This window comes from Colletotrichum paranaense, assembly GCF_030867605.1.
Source record: "Colletotrichum paranaense strain IMI 384185 chromosome Unknown Scaffold_14.1, whole genome shotgun sequence".
Taxonomy (NCBI): domain Eukaryota; kingdom Fungi; phylum Ascomycota; class Sordariomycetes; order Glomerellales; family Glomerellaceae; genus Colletotrichum; species Colletotrichum paranaense.
The window spans coordinates 855,759-878,218 of NW_026848972.1; the positions used below are offsets into that span (position 1 = coordinate 855,759).

General features: G+C 52.5%; 7 protein-coding genes across 7 annotated transcripts; 4 read left to right on the plus strand and 3 right to left on the minus strand.

Moving 5' to 3' along the window:
- Positions 1 to 991: 991 nt before the first annotated feature.
- Positions 992 to 1,989, plus strand: CPAR01_14128 (40S ribosomal protein S3; the record flags this gene model as incomplete). Its single annotated transcript, XM_060498379.1, has 2 exons — positions 992 to 1,014; positions 1,230 to 1,989. 2 exons carry the CDS (start codon positions 992 to 994, stop codon positions 1,987 to 1,989), a joined length of 783 nt encoding a protein of 260 aa, XP_060343113.1.
- Positions 1,990 to 3,094: 1,105 nt separating this feature from the next.
- CPAR01_14129 (uncharacterized protein) lies at positions 3,095 to 4,723 on the minus strand (the record flags this gene model as incomplete). The annotated part of the gene is made up of 7 exons (XM_060498380.1): positions 3,095 to 3,584; positions 3,644 to 3,935; positions 3,989 to 4,240; positions 4,297 to 4,387; positions 4,475 to 4,500; positions 4,562 to 4,605; positions 4,707 to 4,723. The coding sequence occupies 7 exons, from the start codon at positions 4,721 to 4,723 to the stop codon at positions 3,095 to 3,097; spliced, it is 1,212 nt and encodes a 403-aa protein (XP_060343114.1).
- Positions 4,724 to 9,691: 4,968 nt separating this feature from the next.
- CPAR01_14130 (uncharacterized protein) lies at positions 9,692 to 12,538 on the minus strand (the record flags this gene model as incomplete). The annotated part of the gene is made up of 3 exons (XM_060498381.1): positions 9,692 to 9,714; positions 9,769 to 11,107; positions 11,156 to 12,538. The coding sequence occupies 3 exons, from the start codon at positions 12,536 to 12,538 to the stop codon at positions 9,692 to 9,694; spliced, it is 2,745 nt and encodes a 914-aa protein (XP_060343115.1).
- A 618-nt stretch (positions 12,539 to 13,156) lies between these two features.
- Positions 13,157 to 14,920, plus strand: CPAR01_14131 (adaptor complexes medium subunit family protein; the record flags this gene model as incomplete). Its single annotated transcript, XM_060498382.1, has 5 exons — positions 13,157 to 13,159; positions 13,216 to 13,659; positions 13,716 to 13,918; positions 13,970 to 14,777; positions 14,831 to 14,920. The coding sequence occupies 5 exons, from the start codon at positions 13,157 to 13,159 to the stop codon at positions 14,918 to 14,920; spliced, it is 1,548 nt and encodes a 515-aa protein (XP_060343116.1).
- A 651-nt stretch (positions 14,921 to 15,571) lies between these two features.
- On the plus strand, positions 15,572 to 18,295 carry CPAR01_14132 (anaphase-promoting complex component Cut20/Apc4; the record flags this gene model as incomplete). The annotated part of the gene is made up of 7 exons (XM_060498383.1): positions 15,572 to 15,803; positions 15,858 to 16,185; positions 16,236 to 16,821; positions 16,873 to 17,583; positions 17,636 to 17,693; positions 17,746 to 17,895; positions 17,958 to 18,295. The coding sequence occupies 7 exons, from the start codon at positions 15,572 to 15,574 to the stop codon at positions 18,293 to 18,295; spliced, it is 2,403 nt and encodes an 800-aa protein (XP_060343117.1).
- Positions 18,296 to 19,415: 1,120 nt separating this feature from the next.
- Positions 19,416 to 20,784, plus strand: CPAR01_14133 (uncharacterized protein; the record flags this gene model as incomplete). The annotated part of the gene is made up of 5 exons (XM_060498384.1): positions 19,416 to 19,722; positions 19,784 to 20,079; positions 20,282 to 20,452; positions 20,507 to 20,671; positions 20,731 to 20,784. The coding sequence occupies 5 exons, from the start codon at positions 19,416 to 19,418 to the stop codon at positions 20,782 to 20,784; spliced, it is 993 nt and encodes a 330-aa protein (XP_060343118.1).
- A 128-nt stretch (positions 20,785 to 20,912) lies between these two features.
- On the minus strand, positions 20,913 to 22,233 carry CPAR01_14134 (uncharacterized protein; the record flags this gene model as incomplete). The annotated part of the gene is made up of 3 exons (XM_060498385.1): positions 20,913 to 21,771; positions 21,832 to 21,933; positions 21,992 to 22,233. The coding sequence occupies 3 exons, from the start codon at positions 22,231 to 22,233 to the stop codon at positions 20,913 to 20,915; spliced, it is 1,203 nt and encodes a 400-aa protein (XP_060343119.1).
- Between the last annotated feature and the right edge of the window lie 227 nt (positions 22,234 to 22,460).

Consider the following 22,460-nt stretch of genomic DNA (forward strand, 5'->3'; position numbering starts at 1 on the left):
TGGGGAGGGACGGTTGCGGTTGTCAGGTCGGAGGTCGGCTGTCTGGGGTTGATTTTGCTGCTGCGCAGTCGCAAAGAGCAGGAGCAGCAGGAAGAGAAGGAGCGGCTGATCCACACCATCTACCTGGTCCCTTAGCTTAGCGCGGGGCTGAGAACAGAGAGCCGACGTCACGGCTTTCAGTGTCAGTGCTTGAGTGCTCTCTTCCAAATCAGCAAAGTTGGGTGATGTAGCCTTTTTCATGAAACTAAACTGCGCTTTCGAGAAGTTGAACTCTTCTACGATTATTGACTACCCATCAGATGCCATATGATAATCATTAGATAAAGTTCATCTGGTGAATTCTTTACCAGGAGGCAAGGCAGCTTGGTACTGAATCGCATGTTGATCTGGATCCAGAGCATCAAATGTCACCCACCTGACGCTCTCAGCTCCCCTGTGACCGTCACCGTCGTGGCCAGCACGCTGCAAGCCTGCAACCCGACAGGGGACCTCCAAATTCCCGCGACTGTGGTCCCCACCAAGCCAAAGCTGGCCCCTTGAAACCCCACTACCGGCCGACGGAGCTCTCTCTCCCGATGTCCCGATGATCAGCCAGCCAGCACGTGCAAAGAGCACTCGAATGGGGTACGTATCGATTTTGCTGACCGGGGCGGGCAGACAAGGAGGAAAATGCACTTTACGCCTGGCAGGTCACCACAGCTGGCAAGTGGGGTCCTCTGCCAGCGACCTGGCGCGTCTCGATAAGAATAGAGCACAGACCACAAAATGCCAAAGGTTTCCCCTTATCGCCCGCCTCTCTAGGGCACACAGAATTTGCTCAATTTTTACAGCGCAAAATCGATCCGGGGCACTGACGATTGGGCAAGTGTGGACTACTCGAACAACCTCACTTCTCAACCTTCCGCCCCTCCGCCGAACGAAACCGTCGACACTCCAACAATTCGTCCAACTATCCCCCCCTTTCGACAAACTCGGGCAAACGAAAGTCAAGATGGCTGTTCCAGGCACTCAGATGTAAGAATTGTCCTTCCTCTGTTTCCAATGGTGGCTTTGCCTTTGCAACATTTCCTCGAGATCCCTCCTCCCCGCCTATCGACCAAATTTCGCCAATCTCGAATTTCCCCCGGTGGATGAAATGCTCTCGGGGATGGAAATGTTGCGAAGGAAAAACAAATGAACATTTGGAGGAACAGTCTTTGCTGACGATTCGTCTTTTTCCCCCAATATAGCTCCAAGCGCAGAAAGTTCGTCGCCGATGGCGTCTTCTACGCTGAGCTCAATGAGTTCTTCCAGCGCGAGCTGGCCGAGGAGGGCTACTCCGGCGTCGAGGTCCGCGTCACCCCCACGGTAACCGACATCATCATCCGTGCCACCCACACCCAGGAGGTTCTCGGCGAGCAGGGCCGCCGCATCCGCGAGCTCACCTCGCTCATCCAGAAGCGCTTCAAGTTCCCCGAGAACTCCGTCTCCCTCTACGCCGCCAAGGTCCAGAACCGCGGTCTCTCCGCCGTCGCCCAGTGCGAGTCCCTCCGCTACAAGCTCCTTAACGGTCTCGCCGTCCGTCGCGCCTGCTACGGTGTCCTCCGCTTCATCATGGAGTCCGGCGCCAAGGGTTGCGAGGTCGTCGTCTCCGGCAAGCTCCGCGCCGCCCGCGCCAAGTCCATGAAGTTCACCGACGGCTTCATGATCCACTCTGGTCAGCCCGCCAAGGACTTCATCGACCACGCCACCCGCCACGTCCTCCTCCGCCAGGGTGTTCTCGGCATCAAGGTCAAGATTATGCGCGGTTCCGACCCCGAGGGCAAGGCCGGCCCCCAGAAGACCCTCCCCGACGCCGTCTCCATCCTTGAGCCCAAGGAGGAGCAGTCCGTCGTCCAGCCCATGTCCCAGGACTACGGCGCTAAGGCCGCCCAGGCCCAGGCCGCCGCTGAGGCGCAACAAGCGGAGCAGCAGCCCGAGGCTGGCGAGGAGGCTGAGGCTCAGTCGTAGGAGACTGGCGAGCTGCAGGTTTCTTTCGAGCAGGCTGACTCTTCCAGCCCCGCCGGTTGGTAAACACACAAAAGGGGACTGGAGAACTGTTCAGCGTGAAGCGGGGATTTTTCGAGTCTGCTTCTCTTTGTCGCACGCTTCTGTCTTCTTGTTCACTCTAGTTTTCTTCCAATACCAGACTAGGGGAATACAAAAAACGGGGTATTTCGCGCGAAAAGACCAGCAAAAATGGGAGGACGGGGGTGGAATAACTACTCAGGCGTCTTGATCAACATTTGCATTACTCTGCGAAAGGGAATTCGGATAGTTGCGACTGGCTTGTAATGGTAGAACAAACCATGAAATGAGCAACGAAATCATTCAAAAGTAAATTGCATGCCCAAGACGTGACGCCATCTATAATCCACCGGGTATGATCAGAGGTCCTGCCGTCTAAGTCATGAGCCACCTCACTCTTGCGTCTTCGTTGATGAGCACAGCAGTCCAAGCTGTTTCTACTCGCCCATCCTGTCACTTTGTTGCTAGATGATGGTGGTTTGTAGTCGATCCATGATGCTCAATTCGCGAGGCTCTAGGCCTCAGCCTACGTCTATGGTTTTTGAAATGCTTTGAAGAGTGAACAGAAGATGCCAGTCTCCAGGCGAACCAGGGTATGCTTCTCACTCTCTCTCTCTCTCGCCCTCATACACCTCTCCCCCATTCGCCTTGCCCTTAATCGTACAACAAGAGGTGCTTTCCGCACACCCAGTATCCATTGGAAACCCCGATAAACGCCCCTCAAGTAGTGATCCCTCCCGTTGCCCAGTGAATACTCCTCGTGCCGTAGCAGAAGTGAAATAGTATGGGGAAAAGCTCGATTCTGGGGTTTCCCTTTGGTGCTTTTCCCCCTCCCTCACTCAGGACGCGCGCCTTGTTCCGTGGGTCTTTGCCTCTTTCATGAATCCGATCATGTCGTGGAAAACTTCTCAGTCATTTGACTTTCGCGAAAATGTACAATGCTGCCCCCATTCGGGCCCCTGGTAAGAAATGCTTCGAAGAAAAAAGACAATCACCGCCTCGGTGTTGGCCGATAGCTAGAAAACAGACGGTTCATCCTCCAGGTCCCTCATCTGTCGGACCTCTGGTTCTGAAGCTCGATTGTCTCATTGTATGTTTTCGAATGGCCGTTGGCGGACCCGTTGGCTCTGTGGTGGTCATTGTCGTCGTCACTCTCATCGGCCAGATCGGTCAGACCGAATTCGGCACCAGCCTCCTCATCGTAGGCCCTCATCAACCCTGTTGTATCGCCGTGACGGCTGCCAATGCTCATCCGGTGGGGGTCTCCACTTCGGCGTGCCTGCATACTCAAACGAGTCTGAATTGTAGAGATCATGTCCGTGCCGGTGGCATCGTCGCCGCCGCGGCCTGCAACATACTTGTGTCCGTTCGGGTCAGATCTCGACAGGTTCAACAGGTAGACGCCGGTGAAAGTGACCAGGAAACCGCAGAGAAGGGATATCGTGTTGACCGTGTCGGTTGTATTGAAACCGCCGAAAAGGATGAAGGAGGCGCATAGGGTCATCGTCGTGAAGGTAACGTAGTAGAGGGGGTTGACACTACATGGTCCTCGATTAGCGCTATTTGGCAATCACAGGCTCGGCGTTCTTTGACTTACATGTTGGTGGGGAACTGAGCAAGAGCCTTGTTGAAGTAGTTCATCTGCGTCAGAATGCAAACGGTGGTGAGGATCATGAAAACGTAAGTCGAAGGGTGGCTGAACTGATTGTTTCCGGCGAATGTGAGCTTGAGGGCGATTCCAAAGGCCTTGACAGACATGACCGAGACTGATCCAACAGTTGAGCAAATAGAGAGATAGATGATCGGATTCTTCTTTCCGTGGAGCGGCGCAACTCTGTAAATCATGACCACTGCGAAGACGGTAACAGTGAAGGCATACAACAAAAAGCCTAACAAAGGGATTAGTCCTCAGGCGCATTATTATGCAGAATTGTTGACATACCCGGCTGAATGGCGTAGTGCAGGATCTGGTCAACAGTCTGGATATCTTCATCTGGGGGCGCATGCAGCACAATGATGACGGCGCCGATTAGACAGATTGCACTGCCCAGGCGACCCAGAACTCCAAGCTCCTCCTTCAGGAAGTATGAACCCAGAACAGCACCGATCAGAACAGAGAGAGCTCCAAGAGGTGTGACGAGAATGGCTGGCGCGAATGCATAGGCAGCAAAATTGCAGATTTCTCCAACGACCACTACCCATGTGTTAGCCGCTTCGTCGCCTTTCGTCGAGGTCCTAATGCAGACTCACAAGTTGAGATACCAGCCCACCAAACCGGGCTCTTCAAATATACGAATCCGTCACCCTCAAAGCCATGACGTTCTTCTGCTTGCATAAGACCCTATAGCCATAGGTTAGCTCCCATACAGTGTAGGACTAATTGTAAGTAGTGCCAAGGGCAACTCGAGCGATCAGGAACCGCGCGTACCTTTTTCGTAACCACGAAACTAATACCTGTGAGACGAGCATTGTCAGCGATGTAGCCTACGAGAAACTGTGGGGAAGGAATGCATACCAATGGCTAAACTGGATGCCATGGCGAGGCCTAGGCCAATGTATCTGCGCGGGTGGTCTGTCAGCGATTTCGAGTTCCGAGGCCAGGTGGACGTATGGGCAGGGTCTGGAGGGCGACCAAAAGGCCGACCGAGTCGCAAACGTACTTCTCGTCCAACATCATCTTGCCAAAAAATGAGCGCGTCGACTGCGACGGACAGCGAAAAGAGCGTCGGTGGTGATTAGAAGTGTGCGCCGAGGCAAGTGCGGTCGCTGTAGAGAGTGTCGTGTCCCGTGAAGGGGAGCTTGCGAGGCTCGCGCCGGGCGAGGTAGAGAGAGATTTGGAGTGGTAGGTCGAACCTCGTCAGCAGCGACACATGGAAATCTGGAACCCGGGTGACTCTAGGTAGTCGGGGAGTTGTGATTGAGAAGAGATAGAGAGAGGAGATGGGCGTTCGTGATGGATCGTGGCCGTTCGTCGTCGAGTTCGAGTGGAGGGGATTCGAAATTGAGTCGAGGGAGTCGTCGTGGTCTTGGTGTCACTGAGAGGTGTGTCGGGGTCGGGGATGGTTGGTTGGCGCAAATGGAAAGCCGAAAGGGGAGGGAGAGTGTTTCGTGGGATTTTGCAGATAAAACTGTGAGAGTGGTACGTAGCGTGACAGGTACCTCTTGAGGGTTCTCGAGGTGCGGCAATACCGCAAGGCGAGGCGATGCAGAGGCAAACAAGGTATTGGCGGTAACGGGATGGCAAGGTACCTTTGCTGCATCGGTCGATAAGTGAGGTACGTCAGGTATCCGTCCAGTGCTCCGTATCTTGGTGTCAAGAGTATGTGTAGACAGGTACCTTTTCTTAGGTAAGGCAAGCAACTGGTGGGATCTTGGGAATACTGAGGTGCAGGAAAAAGGTGGTCTTGTCTGACTTCCCGGTGGGTAGGTGCGTGTCGAGGAATGCCAGCCAGCCAGATAGGGACAGGTTTGAGTTTCAGAGGCCCCTGGGAAGGGTTGAAGAGGTGCCCTGCAGCGAAATGTGAAGCAGGACAGGTCACCTAGGTATCTGATCCATACAGACAGAGGTGTTTGGTATTGCTATGCCCCCAATCACTTTTGTCCATTACCTTAGGTGACCCAGGTATCTCCTGTTGGGCAAACCTGGGTTGGCAGATTAGAGCATACGCGTTCTTGACGATAGCGCACTTTCTCTTCTTCTTTTTTCCTTGTGCTATTCAGCTGGGGTCGTCGTGGTGCTCGAATCATAGCTACCTACCTAGGCGAATAGTTACCTAGCGCTACCATTGAGAGGTACCTGTGGAAATACAGACCCAAAAAGGTGACTTTGTCCCTAAAAATACCAGACGGGCCTGCGCGAAAGAACGGGAACGAACTTGGCCGCGGACGCCAGACTTGTTGAGCGCGGGTGGGGTTGAGCAAGGTACCTTAGCTATGGATACCTGACTGAACAGGTACTTACCACACTACCTACATGTGGGCTGCTCGTCGACCGGACGGGGGAGAGGGTCGAGGGGCTGAGGCCGACCGGACGGGGGGCTACTGCCGCTACTTCGTAGAGGAAAGGGCCAGGCCAAGCTGTCCATTTTGGACCTTGCAGTGGGCACGCCTTAGAGGCACGGGGGAGCGCCGAATTTTTCTGTCATGACCAAACGCTCAGCCTGGTGGGTTTGGCCCGACTTGGTTTGGTCCAGTCCTCATTAGCAGACCACGATGTTGTACAAACATGCCTTGGACTGATACAACATGCAACGATTCAGGGCAGTGGCCAATACTCGAATCTTATACACCTTGGGCATACCAGCAGTGCGACCAGAAGCCTTGGACGGATGTCGGACGGAATTCAGTGAGGATGGAACAGGCTTCGCATGCGATTTTGGACGGAAGGCGATTTCCTGGCAGGGACGCCAAGACTTCGTTGCTTCTTCGTCCGTACCGTTTTCTTCTTGTGTGTTCAAACTCTCTTGTTCTTCTCCTTCATCTACCCATGTCTATCCATGCATCCAACATATCTCACCGTCTTCTCACTATGCTAATTATCAAAGCATCTCGCGATGCCTTCACCCTGCCTAGCATACTAACTCTTATCCTCCATCACTGAGGTCATCGCAGAGCCAGCAAGCAGGGGCTCACAAGTCATAACTGGAAACTACTACCTGTGCTAACGCAACTCGACTCAACTCCGACAGGGGTGTTAAGGGCGCCAAAGGAGGACACCACCTCTATCCGCAGGGGGCCGTGGTTGGCAGCAAACTCCCACGACTCCCCCCAAAGTCTCCCCAAGTCTCCAGACCTTCTCCTCCTGGAGTGTCAGTCTTGAGGGGCGGTTCCTTGGTTAGTCTCGTCCTCGATCCACGCTGAGCCCATGAACCCCTGAACGAAACGGACTGCAGTCAGCAGAGTACAGCCTACAGGAGACTCTCGCTCAACCTTCAATGAACACCCACTGGCATAATGTCTTCAGTGTTATGTACGTATACACAGCAAAGAAATATCACCCTTCTTCCCTGTGAACAGCAGGGCCTATACGAAAAATGATAGGAGGCTTGGTCCTCTCGGCCATCAGTCGACACTATCCGTACACAACAAGTCAGTGCTTTCTCCTCCACCCCTGCAAATCTCCATACGAAGATCCGATCCACGAGAGAAATCGGCATTTCTATTTTTCTCTCACAACCCATGTGGGGTCCCATTGAAACAGGTTCATTACGAATGACACTGTGACTGGTGACTGCTGCTTCCCTCCTCCCCTGGACTGGGCACCACCGTCCGCTGTCTCCCAGGTCCCCCTCCGAACCCACAATGGCACCCACGGGTCTCGACACGACCACCAAAACTGGCCTTCGTTAATTAAACCAACAGCCACAGCCACCATCTCACTCTTTGGCCATCCTTACCGCGCATCCTTAATGCGGAAGCCGTCGTCGTCACTCGTCACTGCCCATCTTGCCAGTCTGTCACCCAGCGGACGGGAATATCTCGAGTCCGCTTTGCCGATAGGGCCCGAAGCCGGCGACGGTCTGCCGTTTCTCTGTCTCTATCTCTGTCTTTTCTTATCCACCTGAAAGACAGTGAGATAGAGAGACTCAGGTACCACTGATCAGTCAGCCATCAAGCAGATGACTGGAGACTCTGCCCGTCTGCCCCCTTCCCCCTCCATACATCCCAAGCCCTTCCAAGCCCTTTCGTCGTGTCAGACCCTTGATTTCCCTTACCATATCTTAGGTAAGAGTGCCCACGACAAGAGGAATGAAAGGCGCGATTCCCATGCCGTAACTCGTGACCAACGCCTTTTGCCTTTCACATGGGACCGTCGGCCCTAGGTGCCTAGGTAATGCGGATTGGGCTCAATACAAGTGATAAACGGTAGCCATGATACGGAGTACCATTCACTTAACTCGAAATGCGAGACCGTTCGCTCCCCTGTCAATATCTCAAGCTAGCCCTCACGTCGTCCCCCGGATCCCCCATCCGAGCCGTTAGAAACAATCAAGCAAGAGAAATGCGTCTGTCACTGACAGCTCGTTTCCTCCGCTGCCGCAACCCATACATTTCAATTAACGGCCCTGGAAGGAGGGAAGACCAGGTGGAGTAGAGAGGGGGGCTCAAGCAAAGTGGCAACCACGGTAGAGGTAGCGCATTAAGCGCGAACGGTCGTCGAAACGAAGCCCACCACCCAAAAAGTTCGGTTACGGAGGCGACCTACCCGTAAGTCTACCACTATCTGTCCTCTTAGGAATTGGAGAAGCGAGACACGAAGAAGAAAACGAACGAGCGTATGTCGCAAAAAAATCGGACAGAACAATAGCAGGGATTCCCACGTCTTGTCACCGTTCCAGGGGGTTTGCCGTCCAAGTTTCCAACGGCAGCAAACTACTCAAGGGGAACTCTATCACTCTCCGTACCTGATCAACACGTCTGCAACGTTTTTAATATATGTAGTTTGAGTACGGATACCTAGCTATTAGCGTCTGTGACGGTGCGACTATGTGTGTGCCCATACTACCACACACAGAGTTCTAACAAGGCCAGAAAAACTCCATCACTGGCAGACCTTAATCTTACCAGCTAATTCACCCAAAACCGTGATATACTTTCCCTCCCCAGTGACTGCTAGCTCTCAATCACCTGCAGAAAACGCTGGAGCTCTGCCTTTGCAAGGGGTGTGGGGGGCTGACTGCTTATATCCCCGTGCCAATCTTCATGCTGTCATGGCTCCTGGACGTCTACTAGGGAGCCCTAGAACAGCTTCGAGAAACCATGGAGGCGCACTATAAGACGAACAAGAAGCGTTCGCGCAAAAGGACCAGTTCAGTATTGACATGGCTTAACGGCCAGACTGTGACTGTGATGACATTTAAGGAGAATGAAGCTCAGGTGCGAGTGTAGCCGCTTGTTTAGACAATGACACGCAAAGCCCCTCATCAAGGCAAGTAGAATATGCGTATTCTTCGTCAGATAACTCAGGTATAACTATTCCGGTTGCTCTGTTCGAGAAAATCAACGCCTCAGCTCGATGCCCTGAAATATTCTTCTTCGAGCCAGAGCCCCAAAGTGACTGATCATCAAGTAGATATCCCAACGGATGCAGATGTTGATCTCGTCCAACTCTTTCTCGAAAAAAGACAGACGTACACTTCACCTTGTTGAGCGGGCCGTTCTTGGTGACCACATCCATGACCACCCCTCAAATCCTTGAGACGTCTTATTGTACAAGAAAGATCGACCATAACCACGAAGATGATCGCATTGCTTTTGAGACCCATTCTACGCCAGAATCCACCAATATCGCAAAAGAACAGAGGGGGTATCGAAAGCTCCGGGGAAGGACGGCATTAAGGGTATGTCGTTCATGGAATTGCCAGGTCACCGCCTGGGGATGGTTGGAAATTGGAAAAGCTGTATGTCAGTGGGAATAACAATTTTGGAAACCTACCTCGAGGGCTATATGGTCGCTCCGATTGCGATGCCCTACTTGCCGGGTGTATCATCCATGTTTTTTAAATGTTGGTGATCATGGAACCAGGCTGTTTTGTGGCCTAGTCGCCGGACTGGTCTACGGCGGGAAGAGGAAGCCCCGTGGACCTAGATCCGGTCGCGTTGAGTGACACACCAAAGGGGGGTTAGTTGGGATGTTACCCAAAGCTCATGGGCGACGACGCTTGACGTCTAGCACTAAGTTAGCTCATCATGTTCCGAGTCTTTTGAGCCTCTTGAGCGTACCTTGTTGAGCTTCAGCATCCAGCAGGTCGTCCACATCCGACCTCTGGCGTTTGCCAGAAGCTGAAGGGGACTCTACGGCAATCTCGTCATCCCCTTGCCCGGAGAATTCTCTCCAGTCAATCTCCGCTAGCCCATCATCTTCGTCGACAACCTCGGCTTCAACAACCTCGGCTTCAGGTAGGTCGGCGTTGAGATCAAGCTCGTTCTCGTAGGTGACCTCTTCGTCGCCGTTCAAGGTAGACGTGGCACTGGTATCGGGGGTTACCTTTTCTGCGAAGCTCTCATTGGCGTTTTCGACGATCTCGTCTGCGATGATTGCTGCTTCTTCGTCGTCAAACGTGTTCTGTGCGTCAATAGCAGTGCCGAGAACAGCTGCGTCTTGCATTTCCGAGGCGAGTGGGTTAGATTCATCAATCTCTGGAGCTTGGGTTCTAGCGTCAGCGTCTGCAGTCGAAGAAAATGTAATGCTGGAATCTGAACAAGAATGCAAATGGCGGGACGTTCTTCGCGAGAGGAGTCTCTTGGGAAGCGCCAAATGCGAATTGCTAGAGAGAGAGCGCCCTCGCTGTCGAGCAGACTCCTTGGCCACTCGCACCAAGGTCTCGAATCGAAAGTCGTCTTCCTCCGCCATTTGGTCTGCGACAAAGGTCGAAGTGCAAGTGGCGCAGAGACAGAAATTAGGGAAGAAGCATTGAGTGACTTGAGAAAGGTCGTCTTTACCTGCCTCCCCATTCTCTTGGGGCTGCTGATCCTCCGTTGCATCTTCCACGTCACCGCTGTCTTCAACAACGCTCAGGTCTGCAACTGCGGTGGTTTCGTCCATCAGAGAAGCTTCGGTATCAAGCATGGTAGCCTCAGCATCCGGCATCGAGATAGCGCTCTCGTCTTGCTGCAAGGGGTTCTCCTCAAGTGCGTTTTGCGACTGGATATCGTCTTCTCCGGTAATGCCATCGCCGACATCGTCATCTTCGTTGATCTCCTCATTTTCGCCTTCAGCCTCGTCCAAATTGTGCTCACCATGTCCACTCACGGCGGGAGACTGCGGCCAAGAGGCAGCATCGGCGTTATCTTCTTCCCCTATCAGGTCAGGCTCATCATCCATGATCTCGAGTACCTCGCTCTGTGCGCGAGATGCGAAATAGTAGCTAATTTCATCGAGTCCTTTGCCATTGTAGGCATCGTCAACGAGCGAAAGCCAGCGCTTCTTGCAGTTCGGCCGCGTTGTCAAGTAGGCGTAGAGGGGCTTGGATGCATCGGCATTCTGGTTTTTGACCAGTGAGTCAAACACGGAAATTATCTGGCCCAACGTGATGTCCGAGAAGACTTCTGCTTGGCTGGACTTTGGATATGTTAGCAGAGCTTGTGTTTCAGGCGGATGAGAACGTACTTCAGTGAACTCAAGGCCAAGCTCGTCGATTTGGAACACAAGTTCGTCAAAAGGGCCCAACTCATTGGCAAGCTCTCGACGGAAGCCTGCCAATACACCCTCCATTTTGCAGTGCAATAGAGTCAGATCATTGAAGAAACACTCCTTGCCTTGGCTGTCTGGGGACCCATAGAAGAATGGATAGTCGATGCCCTTGTACGAGACAGTGATAACGGGGATTTCCATCTCTTCGTGAGTCGGCGTCTCAGCCGATACGGACGATCGCACGTCGGCAAGAACTTCGTCATCGAATTCCACGTGCTCGGGAACAGACAAGTCTTCAGCAACTGCGTCATAGTCGTCGGCGTTGACGACATCATCATGATTCTCCTCATCATTGGCCTGGTCAGCGTCGGCAACGCCCATGATGCTCTCAAGCTCATCCTCGGGCTGCGATTCCGTATCTACGCCCATGGGATGATCTTCAGCATCCTGTTTCGTCGGGAAATCGCCATCGATCTTTTGGTATTCTGGAGTATGCTCTGAACGCGTATCACTGGTACCCACTGTAGCATCGACTGTTGCTATGTTGCCGCCGTCGTTGAAGTCTATCTCGTGCAGGTCATTGACTTCCGTATTGTCGGCTTCAGCAACTTGTTGTTCATCTACGCCAGCATCAACATCGGCCACGTCAAATACGTCAAGATTTGCGTCCAAGTTGTTTGCATCGTTTGAAGAGTCCGCAAGCTCTTGATCGACTTCGTGGGCTTCCGTTTCTTGTTCCTCAGCACTGTTCGCAGGGCTCAAGCCGCCTCGTGGCAGGCCTTCCTTCTCTTTCACTAGTTGCCATTCATCTTTCTCAAGAGTGATGTGGCTCTCATCCTGGCTGTTTTCGTCTTGACCGTCCTCGACCTCGTTGTCTTCGTGCTCATTTTCCTCGTTCTGAGCTGCGTCTTCCTCGTTTGCCGGGCCGTCTTCCCAACTAATCTCATTCTCGGCGGCCAACCCATCTTCAGGCTCGGCAACATCGGCGTAGGCAAGAGATTCATCTTCGTTCACGTAAGAGTCTTCAGCTTCTATCGCGCTAATAGAATCAACGCCATCCACTTGAAGCTCATTAGTGGGGTCTAGGTCGCCTGGCTGTAGTGAGGCATCGGCGGCGATAGAAATAGCATCGATCTCCGCATCGACCTGTTGGCCGATGGTCTGGTTGTCTGGCTCTAATGCGCTCGTTCCAGTGTACTCCACTTCATCGGTGACAGGATGGGCGTTGGCAGGAAATGAGGTGATGTTAGAGCCTTCTACGACGACAGCAGGAGCTGCCGAATCGTCCTCCGAGTAGTCGATATACTCCTCGTGGAGTTGGCCCTCGAGGCCCAGGGCTGGGGCTGCTTCAGTAGTCATCCCTGCTACAACTGGGAAGTTGTAGAGCGATGTTCGGGTTCGCGGTAGGTATTTCGTTGCCTCTGTCGGGACGCTTGTCTCTTTGTCTGGCAGGTTCGGGCTGTAAGGATTCGGATGTCCGCTCGATGGCGCTGACAAAAGCTCAATAGTCAGGTATCGGTTGAATGTCACGTCGGTAGTGATTCGTATGCCTAGAGATCTGAGTCTCCGGTACGCTATCGTTTCAAGGTGTCTTCGTAGGTATGGACTGAGGGAGGAAAGGAAGCTTTGGTAACAAAGAGTATGGATATGGCGAGTTGAGGCCAAGCAGTGCGGATGAGGTGGAGTTGACCAAAGCGCGTGGGAATTTAAAAAAAGGTCCCAGGTGCAGCCCCTCTACGTGCCGTAAGCGCAGGTTGACGCGCCTTCTGGAGGCAGCTGCCGCTTTACCACTTTTGGACTAGCCCCAGCTGCTGTACGTAAGGTAGCATGGTCAGTGCACTGGCCAGATTCACAATTCCGACCTCAATATTCAAGCTCCCAGTGTGGTCCCTCCTTTGGCGTGGACCTTGAAGTCGAGTTGCGACAGTCCACCTACATCTCCAATTCGTCCTATACCTCTCATCATACTCCGTCAAAATGGTAAGAGGAATCTTTCGGCTGCTGCACTTTCCGTATCGACATGCTTACACCTTCAGGTCGTCCTCGCAGCTTCGATTTGCACCCGCGGCGGGAAAGCTGTCCTCTCCCGCCAATTCAGGGAGATGCCACGATCCCGCATTGAAGCCCTCCTCGCGTCCTTCCCGAAGCTCGCCGACAGCGGTACCCAACACACGACCGTTGAACAAGACAATGTGCGCTTTGTCTATCAGCCCCTGGACGAGCTTTACATGGTACTCATTACCAACCGCCAATCCAACATTCTCCAAGACATCGATTCCTTGCACCTGTTCGCTCAGGTTGTGACCAGCACATGCAAGAGCCTCGACGAGAGAGAGATTCTGAAGAATGCATACGAACTTCTCAGCGCCTTCGATGAGCTGGTAACGCTGGGATACCGCGAGAACTTGACCATCAGCCAGATCAAGACCTTCCTCGAGATGGAGAGTCACGAGGAGCGGATCCAGGAGATCATCGCACGAGTCCGTCTAGCCGATACCCAGCATGTTGAGATACATGATACTGATCGTGAGAATAGAACAAGGAGCTGGAGGCGACAGAGGAGCGCAAGCGGAAGGCCAAGCAGCTGGAGATGCAGCGGAAAGAGTCGGCTCGAGCTGGCCGTGTCGGTGGTGGAATGCCCAGAACACCCAACTACCCGACTTACACCCCACCTACGCGCCCGACCCCGACGGATACGTACGACTCGTACGAAGCTGAGAAGAACAAGACCTTCAACAAGTAAGCGACCCTTGGATATGCGTGGCGGAGGCTACTGGCTAACATCTACAGGCTGAGTGCCCCGAAGGGCAAGGGTATGCAACTCGGCAAGAAGTCGAAGACCACCGACATGTTCGAGCGCGTTCGAGGCGAAATGGGAGCCGAAGTCGATGATACCCCGCTTGTTACGCCAACCCCGGCTCACGTTCCCGAGCCTGCAGCAGAGTCTCGTGTTTCCTCTACTCTTGACCGGGACGCCATTCACATCGTGGTCAACGAAGCTATTAGTGCTAAGCTGTCGAGAGAGGGCGCCCTAAACTCCCTTGCGATAAGCGGTGACCTGAACCTTCGTATCTCGGACCCAAGCTTGACAAAGGTCAAGCTGAACCTGACTGCCAATGCCTCCCACGGTGCTCAGTTCCGCACGCACCCCAACGTCGACAAGAACCTCTTCAACAGCTCCAAGACCATCCAGATGAGCAACACCGCGCGTGGCTTCCCTATCAACCAGTCCGTTGGTGTCCTGCGTTGGAGAGCAACGGCCAAGGCAGACGATACTAGCGCTTGCCCCATTACATTCACTGTTTGGATCAACAAGGATGCAGACAAGTACAACATAACCGTCGAGTACGAGCTGACGGGCGGGGACACGTTGAAGGACGTTAGCGTGATCATCCCTTACCAGGCCAGTGAACCTGTGGTATCGAGCTTTGATGCCTCGTATGAGGTTTCTGGCGACTCGCTGGAGTGGAACATTGGCACGGTTTCGGACGATAACCCTAGCGGTTCTTTCGAGTTCGAGGCCGAGACCAATGACGAGAACGACTTCTTCCCAATGACAGTCAGGTTCTCAAAGACCTCGCCCTTCATCGATGTTGATGTAAGTCACGACTCTGGCAGTTTGATGTCCCAGAAAGCTAATGCACATACTAGGTTACCACTGTCTCTTTGATTGAAGAGGACGAGGAGGTTACCTTCTCGAAGGAGATCAAGTCTCACGCAGACAACTTCTTAATCGAATAGAATGCAGGTACTTTTAGATTGAGATTGGAGCGGGATAGTCAGGGGTAGCAAAAGCTCGGCGCCAACTGATGAGTTTTCCAAACAGCGGGTTGACTTGCGGTGCTGGGAAACGGCCATGATATTTGGCTGCATGAAATGAAACGTATCTTAGAGAGTCTAGGGGATGCGAAAGCCTCGAGTAAAAGAAGTTATTTACCTTGTCGACTAACATCATCTTTGCCCTGGAATTGACTGCTGCACTGAAAAGAAAGTGTTCCATTTCGATCAAGGTGCTGATCCACCACGTCTTGCAGTCACAGTGTTGCGCGGGGCGCTAACTCATCCTTGTCAGTGGCAGGTACAACCTTGGGTGCAGTTCCCACAGAACGGACATTGGATTGAGAGGTAAGGTACGGAGTACCTGCTTGATGTACCTCAACTCACTTCTACATTTGTAAAAGTCGTGAGTGAACCTTCCAAACAACAACGGCTATTTGCGCGAAGCAGATTCGCCGATACCTAATTGAACTACGGACTGCACAGCTCGATTTCCTGAAATTCAATAACCAAACATCTGGTAATTTCTGTCAGCAAATCGTCCTACGGGACTAGCAATGGTCCTTCGAGGCGTCACCACTCCCCTGTCAATCCGGATAGCTTCGTATATCCGAAATGGATGAAGCCATGCAGCTACGGCACTACAGCGATACCAAATTCGACCACCGCGTCGCCGAAGGCTTTCCATGCAGTAACCCAACGGTTGACCTCTCGGTCAGTTGGGACGCACACGGGAAAAATCTCTTGATCTACCGCCCAAGGGAACACGTTGTGTCCAAAATCCATCAGTTCGCGAAGCCCGGTCAACAGGCTCCCGAGCCCCAAGCTGTAAGATGGAAACCAGATGGTACGAAGATGCACTCAATACATCTATAGAACTTGTTTTTTAATTTGATCACAGGGCAGTTCCTTGCTGTTGGCTGGAGCGACGGATACGTGAGGTTGATGGGCCTGGAGAACAACAAGGCTGCACATCACATTCGCGTCTGTGGAGACGACACAGCGACGCCAAACATCACTCACATCGGTTGGTCGCGCAACATTGTGGGCAGGCCGCAGAAGATGGCCCGGCAGTCGCCTGCGCAGCCATGGCAAAAACTCATGTCAGAGGAGCTGAATTTGCCCGGCAGCCCGGCCCCGTTGGATCTACCCCGAGAACTCACCTTCTTGGAGGTAGACTCTGCCTTGCCAAATATCAGTCCTCTACCTAGTTCCAGCGCTGGTGCAGGGTAAGTGAAGTCTGCCATGGTTCAGATGTTGTTACTGACTGTGGCTTTAGCGAAGATGGCCTGGTGTTCACCTTGAGAACTGGCATAGACTTCCTGTTCCAGCCCTTCAACACAGAAGATAGTGACCAAGTCTTCGTCATGGTGGTAGGCACAAGCGATGGGCGCCTCCATCTCAGCATCTATGATTCCTTCATCATCGGTGACTTCCGATACACGCTTCCAAGTTCCATGTACAGACCAGGCGTTCTCCAGCTCATTCAACATGCCTCTCATCCAGAAGTTTCCACTCACACTCTCCTCCTGAAATCCTCAGCCGACAACGACCAGGCAGTATACTTGGTTCCCATGGATCTGCCCTTTATACCCTCATCCCCCATCAACATCTCTCTCCTGGCGTCAAAACTCACTACGTTACAGAAGCTGCTGCGTTATGTGAAGCAGACACAGCTCCACATGCAAGTAGAGTATAAGAACACAAGAGAACTACCGTCCAAGTTCTTGCGTAGTGTTGAGGGAGACCTGGAACAGATAGCACATGGGCCGACGAACATTGTTCAAGCTCTTTTCCATACGGTTGTCACTGGCCATGCGCATGAGCCCCTCCGAGAATGGTTGGTCGACAGTTTAGCTGAGCGCGTAAGTAGACGCTTTTCTCGCTATGTGATTCATTTCTGACAACATCTCAAGGGCCACAAACGATGGGATAAGGCTGTGACGGCAGGACTGGAGAACCTGCGTGGTTTGATCCATGAAAATTTACTCCCGTCGTTGGAAAGATGTGCCATCATCCTCAGCCGCCTGCGTGGACTTGCTCAGTTTTACGACTCACGCGACGACATTGGCTTCTCTGTGGCCCAGATCACTCGCGCAATGGATATCGTATCTTGCCTCACAATGGTCGGACACAAGATTCTCCTGAACGTCATGGACGAACTGGACCTCTTCCATGCCTTCTCTACATGGATGCGGTTCCAGATTGACCGTTTTGCGGCCCCAAACTCGGCGAGCGAAGAACTGACAGAGAAGGAGGCTACAATGGAGAACAGCAAGGTCCTTGTCTACGTGCAGCGCTACCTTGTCGAGAGCCCCATGGCCATATTTTTGGACGAAGTAGCCACAGACGATTACTCGGCGAACTGGGAACGAGCTGAAAGCGGAAAGTCAATGCTCGAAGAGCTAGATACCCAACTCAAACGCCAGGAAGAGGGACAAGAATATTTGAAGGCCTTCCCGAACGTTGGCTTCCTCGTCGACTACCTTACTGCCCGCGTAAATGGAGTCTTCAAGGATATTGCCGAAGCACAAAAAAGGAGCGTTCGATTTGGTCAGCCGACAAAGATCGGATTGGGCCAGAAAATTGCAAAAATTGACTCTACCATGTGCTCGGAACGACAAGACGTAAGTCTTGAAATCTCTCAACTGTTGACACGTATAACTGACATTTTTGCAGGACGAAGTTTATGGCCTCACCTTTACCGCCCTGACTGGAGAGGGCCGGGACCAAGAGTGTCAGTACTTTCTCGCGAGAGCAAGCCGAGTCTCATACTAACAGCTTGATAGTCTTCATATTCCGAACATCTATCCGCATCATCAACGGCATCAGCAGCAGCGTTGCCACGACGGTTGCTGCTCTATCTGTAGACAATGGCAAGATCGCTGAGGTCAAGTTCATGGACAGCACTACGTTAGTTCTGCTCGTGAACATACAAGGTACACCAAGACCTGCATATCTTTTAGCTCATCAGTAAGGCTTCTACTAAATCTCTCTCTAGGAAGCCCCGCCAATGTCATCATGGTACCTATACAGTCTCCCGCCATCAACTATGTTCCCTACCAAGAGAACGACTTACCAGTCTCTACACCCTTGACCAAACAAATTCAGACAGGGCTCGTCACGACCACACTCCCCGAAGACCAGTCCTTCACGCCGATACGGATGGACGTACAGAATGTCACGAACGCCCGCGGCGAAGTCCCGGCACGCGTGTGCCTCCTCGGCGCCAACCGCTCGGTCTACAGGGTCTTCAGCCTCGCGTCCGGCCATGACGACAAGGACGCTCCGCGAAAACCGGCTACGGCAACGGCAGCGGCAGCCGCACGCGGCGACTAGAAGTTGCCCGTGCCCCTATCGCCGGGTAACATGTTCAGGGTGCCGCCAAAGCGTTTTACGCCGCGCAGCAAGAAACGCATGGCTGTGCTGGGCACGCGGAGGCTAGAGGCAGCCAGGCTAGATGAGCTCTTTCATCGAGAGTAGGCTTATTAGAGTGGTATGGAGAGAAAATTACTTTAGCTTCATGACTTGGGGTAGGTGAATGAGTGAATGAGAATATTTGACTGAAGAAAGCATTGCACGAGCCCTCCTTTTTCTACATCAACTTTGGCAAGCACGGAACTGCTGGGTGGGCGCCACACTGTTTTTTTCAAACTGCATTCTCGTACTTGTGACTCTACACGAAAATCGCTTGGATGTCCTCGATAACAAGGTGCCCTGACAGCGTGGAACAGGCTACTCGGTCTAGCTACCATTAAGTTTTGCAAAGGCGGCAAGTTCAGCCACGGTCTGTCAAAGTCCTGGGAATAAAATAAACCTTGTTCTTCTACTGGACCAGAAGGTACTTTCCGGTACTCCAGAAAGGCACATAAGTTACCTAGCCGGGTGCTGGACCAATTTTACGGAGATAAACATCAAATAATCAAGGTTATAAAATTTTCCTATTTGAAGAGTTATTTTCAGTACGTAGTGAGACCTGTCTTTGAATCCGTCCCACTGCCGTAGGAGTGATCTCTCCCATGAAGTCTATGCCCACCATATTTGATGACAGAAGCCTTCTTCGGAGACATTTGTCAGTCTCGGTTCACAGGTGTGCCGTCTGTTTCGTTCCTCTGCAGCTCGTACTCCCGAATTCGATATCGCGTTGTCTTGGCCCTCAACAAGCGCTTCTTGTATCTGGACAGGTGGTCTATTGCCTGTGGTCCCTCCGGAAGGAACTCGATAACGTCTTCATACCACTCCCGAAGTCCTTGCTTGTCATAGAGTTGGTGACGAATCTCTGATGTCTGCGCCTCACTCAGCGTTTGTCTTGCGTCGCTCGAACTCGCTAAAATAGCCTTGGATGTGTCCCACAGTTGGCACACACCGTACAGATTTACCAAAACCTAACGATCACGACGGCCGATAAGTTCCTCTTCTCAAGACAGTATTCATATTCGAATACGGACCCAACCACGACATGGACGAGATTGCCAACCACCCAGACGGAAATGGAGACGCCAGCTCCGTCATTGACAGCCAGCTGACATTAGCATCATCAGACTCTGAACATTGGGCCAAGAAACATTACGAAGTCTTAGAGATGCTCGCGAATTACACCCCCCTCGGGACACAGGACGACACTACCCAAATACTTCGTCTTTTCGCGGACAAACTCCCACTCAGCGGACAATTGGTTCTGCTCTCGGAGATTATGCGTTACAGAGACACTCCAGTCAAGCTGAGGCAGCTACGTGACTTTTTGGTCCAGGCTATCTTGATACCTCGTAGGTTATATACTCTATCCCCGCCATGAATCGAAGCTAACGCTTGGCTACAACTACCAAGTCAAAACTCATTCACAGCGCAGAACGGAAGACGACATCGTGTCTTCGAGTTCCGGGGCAGACGGCCCAGGTTCACTTCTCGAGCAGCTCGAGTCATATGTCTGTGATTCAAAGTTGAGGCGGGACTGCCTCCTCCGGGATGGCGGCCAATGTGTCGTCACGAAGTATTTTGACAAGGGCTGGTCGGAGAAGAATTACTCTGGCCAGATGATGCCTCAGGGACGTATGAGCACCCTAGAATGCGTCCATATCATCCCCTTCCTGATTGGGGATTCTAACGAGCGGACGGCGGTGGAGGTGAGTGAGATCGTTTGATCTTAATAGAAAAGTCCCCTTGCTATCCTATCAACTGCTAGAGGCGTCAGTATATCCGTCTCTAGTCTTCCTCCGATATCTGCTCTTTTTTGAAAGTATCCACGGGCGTATATGAGCAAGATAGAGTCAGATAGGCATTGCCGCCATCCAGCAGTTTATGGGATATTACTAACAGAATCTAAAGGCTCGCGCGAATGCAAAGACTTGGTGGGCATTGTGGAGATACTTCCCGGAACTTAAAGGGAAGATCGGACCCGACACCATCAGTCAGACTGGCAACGCGTTTATGACGAATTCAGAGGTCCATGGCGATTTCGGGTATTTTGATTTCGGGTTCAAGCAGCAATATGGTTCGGTGAGTTGTCATCGTCTTTGTCAAAAGTGTTGGATCGCAACTAAACCCTTAGAGACTACGGAATACAACATTCGCTGGTTTTGCGCGTGGAATCCCGCCATCGGCCTATTCAAAAACTACCCCAAAGTAGTAGGATTCACTTCTGCAGACTCTGGAATTCCCGATCTACCAGACTCAATCTTCTTGGACGTGCAATATCGGGTTGGCGAGATACTTAATGTAAGACCTTCTCTCTCTCTCTCCTCTGTTCATTTTTCCCACTAACCTGTTCTACGTAGGAGTTCCAGCTCCAAAGACTCTCACTTGAATCGATTAGTCACATGAGGTTCTAGCCAAGAGGCATAAAAGTTGTGTCAAGGAGAAATATGTATATATATCTAAGCCTCATGGCTATACCACAGCCGCATGTGGCTAACACATCCTCAATCCCAATAGACTACACACGCCCTCCAGACCAGTCTCACTTTCTCGACTTTGTAATCTCAAAAAACTCGGTGACGCCCTGCACGACAGCCTCCACATTCATATTGACGAGCGGCATGCGGTCATACGAGTCCTCCTTCATAATCGCCACGAGAGCCAGGTACCGATCGACCTCGCGCAGCATGATAGGCCGCTGCGAGTCGTGCAGGACCATGCAGCTCTCGGCCCAGTTGCACGCGACCTGGTCCTCGACTTTGGCGTTCCAGGGCTCGGCCTCGAGACGCTTGCGCTGGCCGTCGGACCGCGGCCAGGAGCCGTAGACCTCGGTGATGTCGATGATGACGTCAATGTAGTCGGAGCAGATCTCGTACGAGGCCATGTCGGCCGTGGCGGAGTCGGTGGCGATGTAAATCTTGGAGAGCACGTCAAAGAGGTAGGCCTTTTCGAAGCGGCAGGTTCGGCACAGATTGGTGAGCATGGCCTCGAGAGTGCCGAGCTGGGGAATGAGCTTTTGGATGACCTTGGAAAAGGCCTCAAAGATGGAGTGATTATAGATGGACGTGAGGTGGAATGTGACGGGGGCGTTTTCGAAGCCGTGGTCCGAGAGCTCGTCCTGGATGCGGATGGTGATGTCGCGCTGAATGTCGAGCTTGTAGTCGTCCGAGAGACCATCGACCTTGTGGATAAAGACCTCGATATTGATGTTCGGGTAGAAGCGCTGGAGGTTTAGGACCGTGGCGTTGAGACGGGCTACGGCTTCGAGATAGTCGTCCTGCGCATCAATCACCCAGATGAGGGCGCCAATCTCGCCAAAGATGGCGTCCATATCAAAGTTTGGGTTCTCAAAGAAGTCAATCTGGCCAGGGAAATCCCAGACCTGGTAGTCCATGAAGGATCTGAAGAAGATAGTCAGTGAGACAGGTTGCTCGTCACATTGGCTTGGTTTGAGGCCTTACGCCATGGAGTCCTTTTGAATACGAGCTGTCGACTCCAGGAAAAGCGTCTCATTTGGCGGGAGCTTATGAAAGACGACGCTCGATATTGATGACTTGCCGCTCCTGCCATTGTAGTTGGTATGTAATCCATATGAAGCACCGGCATGGAGGGATGACATACCTTCTCTGACCCATCAAAAGGAGTCTGGGCTTGCCCTTTGCAGGGGGGCCCGGAGGCATTTCTACCATCTTGCTCGCATCCTGCGGCTGCACTCCTTGACTCTGATCGTAGACACGCTGGAGTGTTAGCCTAGCTGGACTTAAACGGCCGTTTGATCGCAAAGAACCCCCGTAAGAAGAAACACCTAAACCATCTACCGCTTGGGACAGCATGGAATCTATAGAACGGGGCGATTTGTTCATTTCGCAAGGGGGGGGGGGGATCGTGTTGAAAGGCAACCAGCTTTCTTCGATGCGTAACTCGTGTATGCAGACAGGTCACGAGGGCTTGAGCGTGAGCGAGCTATAGTCTCGCCGGGCTGGTTGCAATGCCGTAGACTGCTTGCCCTTCTTTGTTTCTTGCTGTCTCGGGAAGATGGATGCCACAGACCCAGGGGACACTCGATGTTTGTGCGGATTCTTTGATGAGG